This window comes from Rutilus rutilus (assembly GCF_951802725.1).
Source record: "Rutilus rutilus genome assembly, chromosome: 1".
NCBI lineage: Eukaryota > Metazoa > Chordata > Actinopteri > Cypriniformes > Leuciscidae > Rutilus > Rutilus rutilus.
Window position 1 is genome coordinate 71,711,062 of NC_140209.1, and position 12,845 is coordinate 71,723,906.

General features: G+C 37.9%; 1 protein-coding gene across 1 annotated transcript in view; it reads right to left on the reverse strand.

Moving 5' to 3' along the window:
- Positions 1-11,942, reverse strand: part of proza (protein Z, vitamin K-dependent plasma glycoprotein a) — a 37,212-nt gene extending 25,270 nt beyond the window's left edge. The window contains exons 1-2 of the mRNA XM_084408855.1: positions 11,777-11,942; positions 11,478-11,568 (exon numbers count right to left, since the gene is read on the reverse strand). Of these exons, the coding sequence (XP_084264981.1) occupies positions 11,478-11,553 (76 nt within the window). The 5' untranslated portion in view covers positions 11,554-11,568; positions 11,777-11,942. The remainder of the gene's footprint in view (positions 1-11,477; positions 11,569-11,776) is intronic.
- Between the last annotated feature and the right edge of the window lie 903 nt (positions 11,943-12,845).

The window sequence follows — 12,845 nt, forward strand, 5'->3', positions numbered from 1 at the left end:
TTGGAATGTAATGATGTTTGATCAAGAAATTAGAAGACAAGGATGAATTTTCCTTTAATACGTTTATCAGAGAATGATAAAGAGGAGGAATTGTTTTGGAAAATTCAGCGTTTCTTATAATCATTCGTTTCCAAACTGTTTAATCATATGTTTCTGTGAGGTTTTCTAGCAGCTGAGGAGGGACAGGGAAGCGAGAGGCAATTTAGGTCGTAGATGAAGGCCTTTGGGTGTCTCAGGGACAAAGAACAGTGTGACCTGTACCAGGGGGGTAGAAACCAGTCCGAACTAGCTGAAGATAGGGGGTATCTTTCTGGAAATTTACAAGAAACCTGGAAGGAGGAGTTTTTGCCAAGAAACTGTATAAAATGTCTATGTTCTATTATGTCTATTAGGTATTCTATTTCAAAGCTGGGTGGCTGCGGCTTTTGTGAAAAGAATCCTCATTGAAATAAACCTTTTCTCTTTATTACAGTTTTGTCTCTTGAAAGTTTTCTTACACCTCTGATGCTGTTTGATATTAACTTCTCAAAATTGCCATTACACACCTTTGAAAATGAAAACTGAAACTAGTGGTGCTGTTAGATAAGGTCATGAGTTCTGTGAAGCATCGAGGGAACAGGTTTATGCAGGTTTATGCGAGAGAAAGACAATACAAGAGAAAACGCTGTTTATGGATCTTAAAACAACTAAATATATATAATGAGCGAGTACGTCTTGAATCTTTCAACCCGTGTTTTTATCCTGAATCACTACGGTACGCCTATAATATTAACAAGTCTTTATACTGGGATTATTTTGGACCGGTTCGGGTCAGAGTCTCAGTGCCAGTGTGACTCGCCATAGACATAAACACAGAGAAGGAGCGCTGGCTATAATGTTCTTCTGAAAGACACATGCAGTTCGGTTTATTAACCACTAGAGCGCCAACAGTTACACAGAGTACCTTTAAAAGTTAAATACTGAAATACTCTATTGGCCAAAATTTGATGTTGTTTATCACACACGTCAGCAATGACCAGCAGAACACAGAAAACACGGGCCATCGTAATAAAGCTGCTCCACAATGCCAGAATAATGATAATGATAAAAAAAACTCCAGGGTTATGAGCTTTGGAAGAACTGACTTTGAAATGAACTATTTCTTTACTGGCTGTTCACATGTCTTCGATAATTGCGTGAGGACTTTTTCTTAAATTAGTTAACCCATGATTATTTTTTTGCTGGTATTGAGAATTGTAAAATTTCTTTTTCTTGCACTAAGTGCAAATAGATTTCAGATGCTATTCAGTGCAAATCGTGGCAGATACTATGTGCAGCTCAGTGTATTGTAGGTTGACTTTAAAGGATTAGTTCACCTCAAAATGAAAATTTCCTGATAATTTACTCTCCCCAGTGCCATCCAAGATGTCCATGTCTTTCTTTCTTCAACGGAAAAGAAATTAAGTTTTTGGAGGAAAACATTTCAGGATTTTTCTCCATTTAATGGACTTCAATGGCAACCAGAATGTTGAAGCTCAAATCAATGCAGTTTCAAAGGGCTCTGAAGTGCTTCAAAGGGCTCTGCACGATCCCAGCTGAGGAATAAGGTCTTATCTAGCAAAACGATCAGTCATTTTCAAAAAAATTTTTTAAATGTATATACTTTTTAACCACAATTGTTCGTCTTGTGCTAGGTCTGCGATGCGCCACGCATTGCGTCATCACGTTGGAAAGGTCACGAGTCACGTCATCTAAGTTATTTGTCTGTGTACTCCGGTTCAAAAAGGAAGGGAAGGGCGAAAAATTCCATTTTCTTCTCAAACTTCAAAATCGTCCGACATCTTTGTTTTAATTTATTATTATTATTTTCTTCTTTTTTTTCGTGACCTTTCCAACGTGATGACGCAATGCGTGGCGCATCGCAGACCAGCACAAGACGAGCAATTGTGGTTAAAAAGTATATACATTTTAATTTTTATTTGAAAATGACAGATCGTTTCACTAGATAAGACCCTATTCCTCATCTGGGATCGTGCAGAGCCCTTTGAAGCCCTTCAGAGCCCTTTGAAACTGCATTGATTTGAACTTCAACATTCTGGTTGCCATTGAAGTCCATTAAATGGAGAAAAATCCTGAAATGTTTTCCTCAAAAACTTAATTTCTTTTCCACTGAAGAAAGGAAGACATAGACATCTTGGATGGCATTGGGATGTGTAAATTATCAGGAAATTTTCATTTTGAGGTGAACTAATCCTTTAAGCTTGACGTCGACTAGTCGCTGGTCATGGTCTATAGAGGGCGCAACAGGAGAAGAAAACTCTTTTACGCTCGTTTCCATCAGTTAAAGTGACAAATAAATACATATTTCGAGAGCGATCCACAAGATACGTTTGATTATTCCATCTGGATGCTCAAAACTGGGAGAATGCACGTTTTACACATAAACTGTAAAAAAATATGGACGTAGTGTCCGTGACGTCACCCGTAGGTTTCTGAAGAGCATTTTTGAAGCCTAAAGTGGGCGGAGCAGGCCGTCGCCATCTTGGCCTTGCGTCACTCCCGGATAACAGAAAATGGGCAAAGAGGCGGGGCGTGAGTGGAGCTGTTAGCTCAGGCTGGGGAGGTAATGCCATAACGTTATTCTACTGACAGTAACAAGTCTGCGACTGCACAGGGCCTCGCGCTAAAGTGACAGTTGATGATGTAAAGCCAATTAAAAGTTACTATTTTTGCCCTTTGAAATATTATAATAGTTAAAAGATATGGCTACAAGTGAGACTGTGTATCGTGTAGGGGTGTGCTCAAAATATCGATTCTTAGATACATACCGATATAATTAAAAAAGATACAGTATCGACATTCTAGCCCTTAGTATCGATACTCTGCCCAGCCATTAGGGGGCGCAGCGGCGCCCGCGAATTAAAAAAAACTCATGGAAAATGTCGAAGATTTTAGAAGTGCCGTTGTCTCTAAAGGCAGATGTTTGGACACATTTTGGTTTTAAAGCAAAGGAAGGAAACCAAGGGATCGATAAAACAAATGCAATCTGCAAGCATTGCCAGGCTTCTATACGCTACACCGGTAATACAACTAACCTGCGCGCCCATCTGCAAAGACACCATGCAGACAAGCTAGCTTCGCCGCAGCCTAAAAAAACACGGGACCCCACGCAAACTACTTTGGACAACATAACATCCAAGCTTCCATCTAACTCAGTCCGTGCACAGAAGATTACGGAGTCTGTGGTGCATTATATTTGCAAAGGTTTATGTCCCTACAGTGTTGTCGAGAACACAGGCTTTCGCTTTATGATCAACACGTTAGATCCCCGTAATGTGATCCCTACCCGCAGCTACATGACCGACAAAGCAGTACCGAGGATGTATGACAAAGTCAAAGACAATGTTAAGTCAGCCCTGAGTTCTGCCCCACGAGTGGCACTGACTTGTGATGGGTGGACATCGCGAGCCACGGAAGCTTTTGTTACAATCACTTGCCATTACGTTAACGAGGAGTGGGAACTGATGTCGCACGTTTTACAAACGCGAGCCATGCACGAGAGCCATACGGGGTCAAACATTGCAGAGTTACTGAAAGCGGCGCTGGAGGAGTGGGACCTCGTATCCAAAGACCCAGCTATTGTGACTGACAACGCCGCAAATATGAGCGTCGCAGCGGAGCTTGCCGGTATGTTGCATTTCAGGTGCTTCGCTCACACTTTAAACCTTGCCTCGCAGCGTGCACTGAAGCTTCCTGCTGTCGCTCGTTTATTGGGACGTGTTAGACGGATATCCACCTTTTTTAAGCGCAGTACCACAGCCAGCCACGTACTTCGACAGAAGCAGAAGTTGCTCGAGTTGCCTGAACATAAACTGATCACTGATGTTGTGACGCGCTGGAATAGCGCGCATGATATGCTCGAGTGCTTTCTTGAGCAGCAACCCGCTGTCTCCGCTGCTCTTCTGTCCAACGAGCTTAGGAAAACAGAGAAAGAAGTTTGCACCCTATGTGAGTCGGACATTACATCTGCGGAGGAGATAGTGGATGCAATGAAGCCCATGAAGATTGCTACTCTTGTAATGTCAAAAGAAAGCTCTCCAACACTGTCAGTTGTGGCCCCTCTTCATGCTCTGCTCATCCAGGATTTCCAAGAGAGCAGAGCAGATAGTGAGATAGTGAAAGAAATCAAAGCGGCTATTTGCCAAGATTTGAGCAAGAGGTACATGGATCAGCAGAAAGAGACCATGTATGTATGTTCAGCACTCGATCCAAGATTCAAAGCTTTGCCCTTCCTTCCTGATGATGAACGAGAGGAAATATACCTGAGAATCACTGCAGAAGCTCGAAGAATTCAAGAACTATTTCAGGTAAGCCCTTTCACTGTGTCATTAACATTAGCATTACATGGTTAAAAAACATAAAAAACAAACACACACACACACACACACATATATATATATATATATATATATATATATATATATATATATATATATATATATATATATATATATATATATATATATATATATATATACACCAAGTGTAATAAAACGAAATATTCAGTTCATAATTTCAAATTCATAATAGTATGTTAGAGCTTAAAAAACTAAATGGTTACAAACATATACTTCATGTACTAGCAAAACAATATATTGTAAAGGTTTGTCAGTTCATCGCATTAAATAAAAGGCAAACTAACTATTATATGTCTTTGAATATGCTCTTTATAGAATTAACTATGGGTTTATTGATAAAAAATCTGTATTTTGCATAATAGGAAGAGGCTGAAGTGATACCAGGAGAGGAGGACAATCATGTGGAAGACAAGGATGACATTCCTGCCAGCCCACCACCCAAGAAGAAAAAGGACTTGTGCTGTTTGGCTGATCTGCTTGGTTCAACTTACAGTGCAGGTCCTGCGGTGAGACACAGAACCACACAGGCCCAGGCAGAAGAGGAGATGTCAAGGTACAAGGAGGCACCACCCCTGTCTCTTGCTGAGGGAAGTCCACTCAGTTGGTGGAAAGAGCACCAGAATGAATATCCACTAATGTCACGCCTTGCCAAAGTGTACCTGTGCATTCCAGGGACTAGTGTCTCCTCGGAGCGCGTTTTCTCTACGGCAGGCGATATTGTAACCGCACAGAGAAGTGTACTAAGCTCAAAGCATGTTGACCAACTTCTGTTTTTGAACAAAAATCTTAAGTCATAGGATAAAGCTAGCATTACCAAGAGTATCCTCAGGTTATTGTTTTGTTGCTGCAGTGATTTTTGTTCAACCTGCCTTTTTGAGGACAAACCTGGTTTAGCCTTAAGATTTAAAAAATCCATCCTGTTATGAGGTAGATTTGTTGTTGTGCCAAATGTTAAAGCAAGATGTAGCATTTAAGTGATTTCATAGTGAAATATGTTATGGCAGTACATGGTGTCACAAAAAATAATTATAAGAAGATTTAATAAGAAGTTGTAATTTCCAGATTAATACAATTTGTGTACAATTAATCAGAGCACTTAAAGTTGCAAATATTTAAGCAAAATGCACTTTGTTATAATGCACTTTTGTCTTCAATAAATTGAAGAAAAATGCAGAGTTCTGTTTGTTGAATAAATGTGTTCAGCATTAACTAATTGGCTCTGGCCCATGTATTTTTATTGAATCGTACCGAATCGTGTCACATTGTATCAAATCGTATCGAGACAGCTCTGTTTTGAGGTACGTATCGAATCGTGACCTGTGTATCGAGGTATGTATTGTATCGCCAGGTTCTCCAAGGTATACAGCCCTAGTATCGTGATTCTGTACTATTCTGCTAGTTGAAAATGTATTATGCAGTAACTTAATATTACTCTGAGAGAGTGTGTGTGACAGTGATTTATGAGCATACATGTCAGTCACTCTTTTTTTATAGTCTATGGTCCGTCAGCGCGGCATCGCTCGTCAAGTTCGTAGAGAGCTTATTCAGTCCATTTTAAATTCTGATTTTGGCCGCCTTTCAAATGTGTTAAACCATAGATATATTGCCTATGAAGTTCAAGTAAATACGCTAGAAAATCCGTGCTCATTCAAGGATGTGCATTTATTGCATGGACGGAGAAAGCGCCGACAACTGCAGGATTTCATCTGACGGTACATAAGCATATTATAATCTATATCTGTTCCGTGAGAGCAGAACGTTTTTAAATCTGAAAACTCCAAAAAGCAACGAAATAGACATCCATTAGTGCATGTTCACAGAGGAAAACAACTGAAATACAGAGCTGGTTGTTCTCTCGAACGATACTCGACGACAACGATCGACGGAATCCTAAGCCGTGGGCGCAGTAATGGGTGTATTAATTGTATGAAATAATCCCGAAAAAAAGCACAAAACACTGCAGAGGTGGCAAGTTCAGCAGCTAACATTTGCTGAGGTGAAGTGACGGCTAGTAACAACAGACAAACGGCTAGCATTGACATCAGCGGCAATCCACCTGTCACTCAAGTGGCCACACCCTTAATTATGCAGAACTTTAAATATTAATCAACTAAACGGATGAGTTATAAAAAAATTCACCCCCCTCACAGTTGTCATGAAGGGCAAAATTAGCTGTATAGACCAAAGCCACATACAGACACCAGGCTGTAAACACGTTTTTTTCTGCTGTAAAATTAGGCATTTTAACATGGGGGAGATGCAGATTTGACTCACTTTTGACACCAGCCTCAAGCGGCCAGTCAACGAATTGCAGTTTAACTCACTTCCGTGTTAGTTTCAAGAGAGAGACGGGGAGGTTGCCACTTGGTTTTACACAGCTTATTTCTACGTAATTATTCACCGTTCTATACTAATGCACTGCTGCATTGTAACACACACACACACATTCTTCAGTAGTGCAGAAATGTGTTGTCAACACTTGTGTAATTTATCAATAACATTTGATATAGGCTACATATATGAACAGCATATATTTCTTAGTGACTAAAACCCACATCTTCACTATTAGTAGAGAGATGCCAGGAAGAATGAATTCACATGCAATCTCTTGCTCACGAATGCATTCATATAAATATAGCCGTTACTGTACTACTTTATCTGTATCTGATTTACAACGAGAAATAATGACCCAAAGGCTTATTAGATCATTAATGACGTCAACTCAACTTTCATCACATAAATTGTAGACTTGAAGTCGTTCAGCTCCTGGTGTATTGTAGTATATTATATAACGGTATGTAATAATAACAACATATTCAGTATATTTGATTACAGTATATTTATTAAAATCATAAATGGATGCTGGACATAACTTGTCCCTGTTCCTAAAGCCCTCCTCTACACCTACCCAATACACACTTGTATTGTGTTTACTGATGATTATGGTTAATATGCTGTTAAATCAGTACATTATTGAAGTTCAGCTATGGCATGTAGGGGATCAAACCTTAGTAAAGTTTCTGATGTGAAGCAATAACTTGTTTTTAATGATTTATTGCTTGTTCAAGTAAATTCATCAATATATAATTCGGAAATGTTTAGTCTACTTGTATTTTAAGTTGCTCATACTTAAGTATTTAAGTTAATTCGATGGGAAGACCACATTAGGTGAACTTGATCAAACCAGTTTTACTCGCTGAAAGAAAGAGTTTACAGTGATTAAGTAATAGTCTTACCGTTATCAGTTCTTGTCCTTTATTGAAGTTTGAGCACTGTTTTTTTCACTGATGTTAGAGTTTAACTTAGAGACTGTGGTCTTTTCCCTGTAAACAAGCAGCGACTGCCGATGTTAGCTTGTTAGCTCTATGAATGCATGAACTGGCTACCCCATAACCATCAAAATGTCACCTAGAAGCATTAAAGTATTAACAATTTACTTTTAGAAAGCTCAGATGAGTTTTTCCACAGCATATTACGGACGTGACTTATATTACTACAGTAGTATTTGTGTAATGTTGCTTTGGCCATTAATGTTCCTACATTAACTGGCACATTATATATATTTCAAAGTGCTTTCAGTCATTTTGACAGCAAATATTGTATTTTCCTGCATTCCAGTAAACAGTGCTGATAGAGTTTAGAAGTGAAAGAGGAGATAAAATTACACTTTAAAGCCCTCGTGTGAAAACCAACCGGGAAAGAGACGTGAATGAGGATTTTTTTAGGGGGGGGGAACAAGATTCTTAGTGCATTTCGGTGATGGGATATCGTTCATTAAAGCGGGAAGTCAGACCACAAAAGCAAAGCAAGAAAATAATCAGGAACAACAGAATAAAGAAAACTTTGGCCACATATTCTTTTGATACCAATGTCACATTAAAGGGGTGGTTTACTGCCTTTTTTCTTTGCTTGATTGTGTTTATGGGCTGCAATATAACATGTCTTCGTGTTTCGTTTGTTAAAAAACGCCTTATTTTTCATAAATTTCACCTTTATTGTAAGCCGCTTCCTCCTCTGTCATTTGAACGACCGGTTGACTTCCTGAGTCTATGAAACCACTCCCTCAGAAAGAGGCAATGAGCTCAGATTGGTTAGTTCGGCCGGTGTGTTGTAATTGGCTAAACTGCGTCCGGAATCTTCACGCCCATTACCTTTACGGGCGACAGTTACATGTGCTCCTGGCCCGGTCAAATGTAATGGTGTCAATATTGCCTCATCAGTTTGAGCCAGAATCAGACCCAGAGAGCGGTGATGAAGAGAGTCAAGCAGAACCTCCACAAACACGGCTCTTACTAAACGTTTCTGAATGGTAATTTTTTTTTAATTATTATTATTTTCTCAAAGAATTTCCACACGCTGATACTTGAAAATGCTACTGCTGTTTGTTAGCTTTTGAGATACGGTTTCCCCCTGATTAAACATTTAATATAACTGAATACAGGACTGAGTAATACCGTTTTTTAAAGATATTGTTTTATTGATAGAATGAACAACCGTTTAACTATTCACAAAACTTACCGGTAGTTTACTCAGTTTGTCGTTTTCTTTAGGTGTACATGTGATAACAGCAGCTGAAGTTCGCTGTTGCGATAATTTTTTGAAGTTTGCACACGTTTCTTATACACACAAAATAACATCGAACTAACTAGCTACTATAACCAAACAGCTTTGGCATTGGTTTGCGTTCTTGATCAAATAAAAAAAATACGTCATAAAGTGACGTATACATGGAAAATACGTTTACAAAATTTGTACATATTACAAATTCGGGTCCAAAATGTTTATACGCATCTGTCATATACTAAAGCCAGCGCTGGCATTTTTTTACATCCTTGATAAAACTAAAACATTACGTCTTAAATTATACAGGCAAATAAATTTAAAATGATTAAATCTTACTTGCAGGTTGTGGCCTCTGGTTTTAAAGCTGTAACTGCTTCATGTTGGAGTAATAGTTTCTTGTTGAATCCGACATTGAACTCGTGTAGATTCTGGAAGTTGTCTTCCGTAAAATGCGCAGCACAGAGAGCTAAACTACGATTGTAATTGTCAGAAACATAATCAAACTTAAATTTTAACCATTGTTGACGAACTACAGCGTCTGTAGGAAGCCTGAACACAGAAGACCTGACAGCTACAGCTCTCCACTATAACTCCTCCTCTTCGACAGCAGAACATGTTCCGGAGGGAGGGTTGATGTAAATGTATGGGTTAGTTACGTATAAAACCCGGGAAGTATCTCGTTGTAGTCCCATTCGAGTCGTTTTTGTAGGCATTAAACTTCCTGATTTTTAAAAGACGATATCTCCGCTTACGTTGAACTTTCAGCGCAGCAACTTTGCAGATACTGTTCATGCACCAACAGCAACATTACACAGTATTTAAAATGAAAAAAGTGAAATAGCAATCAACCACCCCTTTAAAATACCAAACCTTACATTATTTTTCCAACAGATAAAAATAGAGCATGACGGAAAAATTCACAGCTCATTCGATCCACGCTGACGGATCAGAATTATGTGCATTATTATATTATAGAGTTATTTGCAGCCTTATTATTTAAAATTATTTGTTTCAGTCCTTTTGAATTCGGCAATTCCCAAATCCAGAAATGCCCGCTATATTAAAAATTGCTTACATTTTCTCAAAACTCTACATTCAAAACCACAACACACACACACACACAAGATGCAAAACGTCACACATCTCTTGCAAAAGCAAACACTTCATTCAAAACTCTTCTAAACATTGTGTTTTTGTATAGTAACTCTACACATAAACCATCAATTAGTCACATTACACGCCTAACTACACACAGATGTGAAACATGTAAAACATCTTGTGTCTTTTGCTTGTTCAGTGTGCAGTGAAGTTACAGGAGTTTGTCACACATACAACACATGTACAAATACAGTGTATATAGTATGTGTGCACAAATTATGAATGTTAGAGTTATTGAAATGAATCAACACTGGTGGATTTGCGCTGAATAATGACACTATTGGCTTGTTACTATTGTGAAGCTGCTGTGTGAATCAGTCTGTGTTGTATAAAGCGCTACAGAAATAAAACTGACTTGACTAGTCATTGATTTCTAAGTGATCAAATGAGGTATATGAGCGAACGCATTATGTGTAAGTGTTTTCCACATGATCATTGGGTGTAGGTCATCAATGAGTGTGGCATTTAAATATCAGTGTTTCACAAATAAAAACACAAGAGCTGTTAGTTTTGAATGATGTGCGTAATGTAGAGAACTGTATTATAGTCTATATTATGTAAGATACCAACCTCTGTGGCTCTACATGGAGAAAGTGTAACAGTCTTACATGTGCTTCATCACAGCCTTCAATCACACTGAGTATTTTTGACAGTCATTACCAAAGAAATGAACCTAGTGCTGTAAACTGAACACTGTTGCAACTTCATTATAAAAGAGCTTGCTTTCTTTTTTTTTACTGCTGCGAAATTAATATATCATTCCAAAAATGCATAAATATGAGCCCATTGAAGCTTTTACATTGACATTAATATTAAAAACCCGTCCTCTCGTGTTTTGGCTCTGCAGAGAAGCAGCACTTTCATGAAAACCCAATGACGCAGCAGTGATTTAAGAGTTCCCCTCAAATCTCTATCCCAAACACTGCCAAATTAGCAGACAGTCTCACTTTTGGCAGAGTTGTATAGCTAAATATATAAGGCACTCCTTTTGTTCAAATGTATCAATACAATATATCAAACAACAACAAAAAAAACAATGTACAGTAGCGACATTTAGCGGGATAAACACGGCGTTGGCAACCCGAGCGGCGAGATGATCACGTGCCCCCTGTTACTTTTCTCATCGCTCTTCACGATGAGCCAATCGCCTTTCACGCCGAGGCGTTTGATGTAAACATTTTATACGGGCTCTAGGGAAGATTTTCACTGGTATATTAGGTTTATACGATTTATACGCTGAAGTGAGCAAAATGTCTGAGATAAAGACAACAGGAATGCGGCCCATGGAGACACTAAGACCAATGTTTTAAGTGTTTTACAGACTCCAACAGCTTTAAATGTAGTAAAATGTTATTTTACCAGTTCTTGTATGCAACCCTGCCGTCACGAAGCCAAATAAAACTGCGAATGACAGAAATCTCCCGAGATGAGCCATGATGCTGGAGGACGCCTGTGGGAAAGCAGGATTAATGAATAAACAGCGCTAAATCCAGCAGTGGCCGTTTGTTTACTAGCGGACAGAACCGTTAGTCCCAACACTGTCCTAAACGCTCAGTTTACAATTGGGATAAACGTTACATTAATAAACAGTGGTCAGCTTTAACCTCAAAATTCGATTTTCATTTAGCTTTTATTTATAATATTAGATAATTCCTCACCCGCTCAGCTGGTGACGCAGATATAAACGTATATCAGTCACTGGTCCGCGTGACCTCTTACCTTTGCTGTCCTGTCCACTGAGTTTTAATCTTATATCAGACCGACATCAGAACATCATCTACTGTTGTTTTGCAAAAGCGAGACCACTCCTGCGTTTGTGTGTGTAACCACACGATGGTGCAAATGCACCAGCAATGGTTGTTTTCCGTCAGAGTTGCTTGAATATAATAAATTAATAGTTAATTTTCATCTATAATTTGGTGCTTTCATCGGTTTCACCGTCAGCGCAATTTTAATCTGAGATTTACAGACCAACATTAAAACTATTATGACCAAAAAGGGAAGACAAGACAAAGAATAGAAATGTAACAAATATAATATAATATTTTAATAGCAATATAAAACGTAAACAAAAGAATTAAAATGAAAGATAAAGTAATATGTAATGTCCCTCCCTACTCAGTAGTGTAAAAGAAGTATACCAAATTGTAGCCTACTTAGTGTAAAATTTAAATGTTAAAATAAATAGTAAAACTTCACAAAAAGGTTCATTAGTTAATATTAGTTGAAGGGTAACTAAACCCTAAACCAACTTTTTTTAGCTAATGATCTCTAAGAATGGGCCTTTATTAGTGCTGTTCATTGATTCGAGTAACTTTTTTGACATTTGGGTATAAAGTGTTTTTTTTTATTTTTTTTATTTTTATTTTTATTAACATTTTGCCAGTAACATTTGACATTTGAAAACATAGTCTTAGATTCCAACAAAAGATATCAATGAATAGGAACAAACAATCTGTTATGAGGGATTTATAATAACAGAATAAAAAAAACAGATAAAACAACAACAACAAAAAATAATAATAAAATACAATAACACTTATATCAAAGATTAAATAATAATAATACATAGACAAATAAATAATAAATAAATAAATAAATAAATACCTTTTTACTCAAGTAAGGGGTAGGAAAGCTCATCAAAAGATTATATCTCAATTTGGTGATTCAAAACCTTATTTAAAAGGGTATAAAGTGTTTTAATTCTACAATATATGGTGTAAAAAC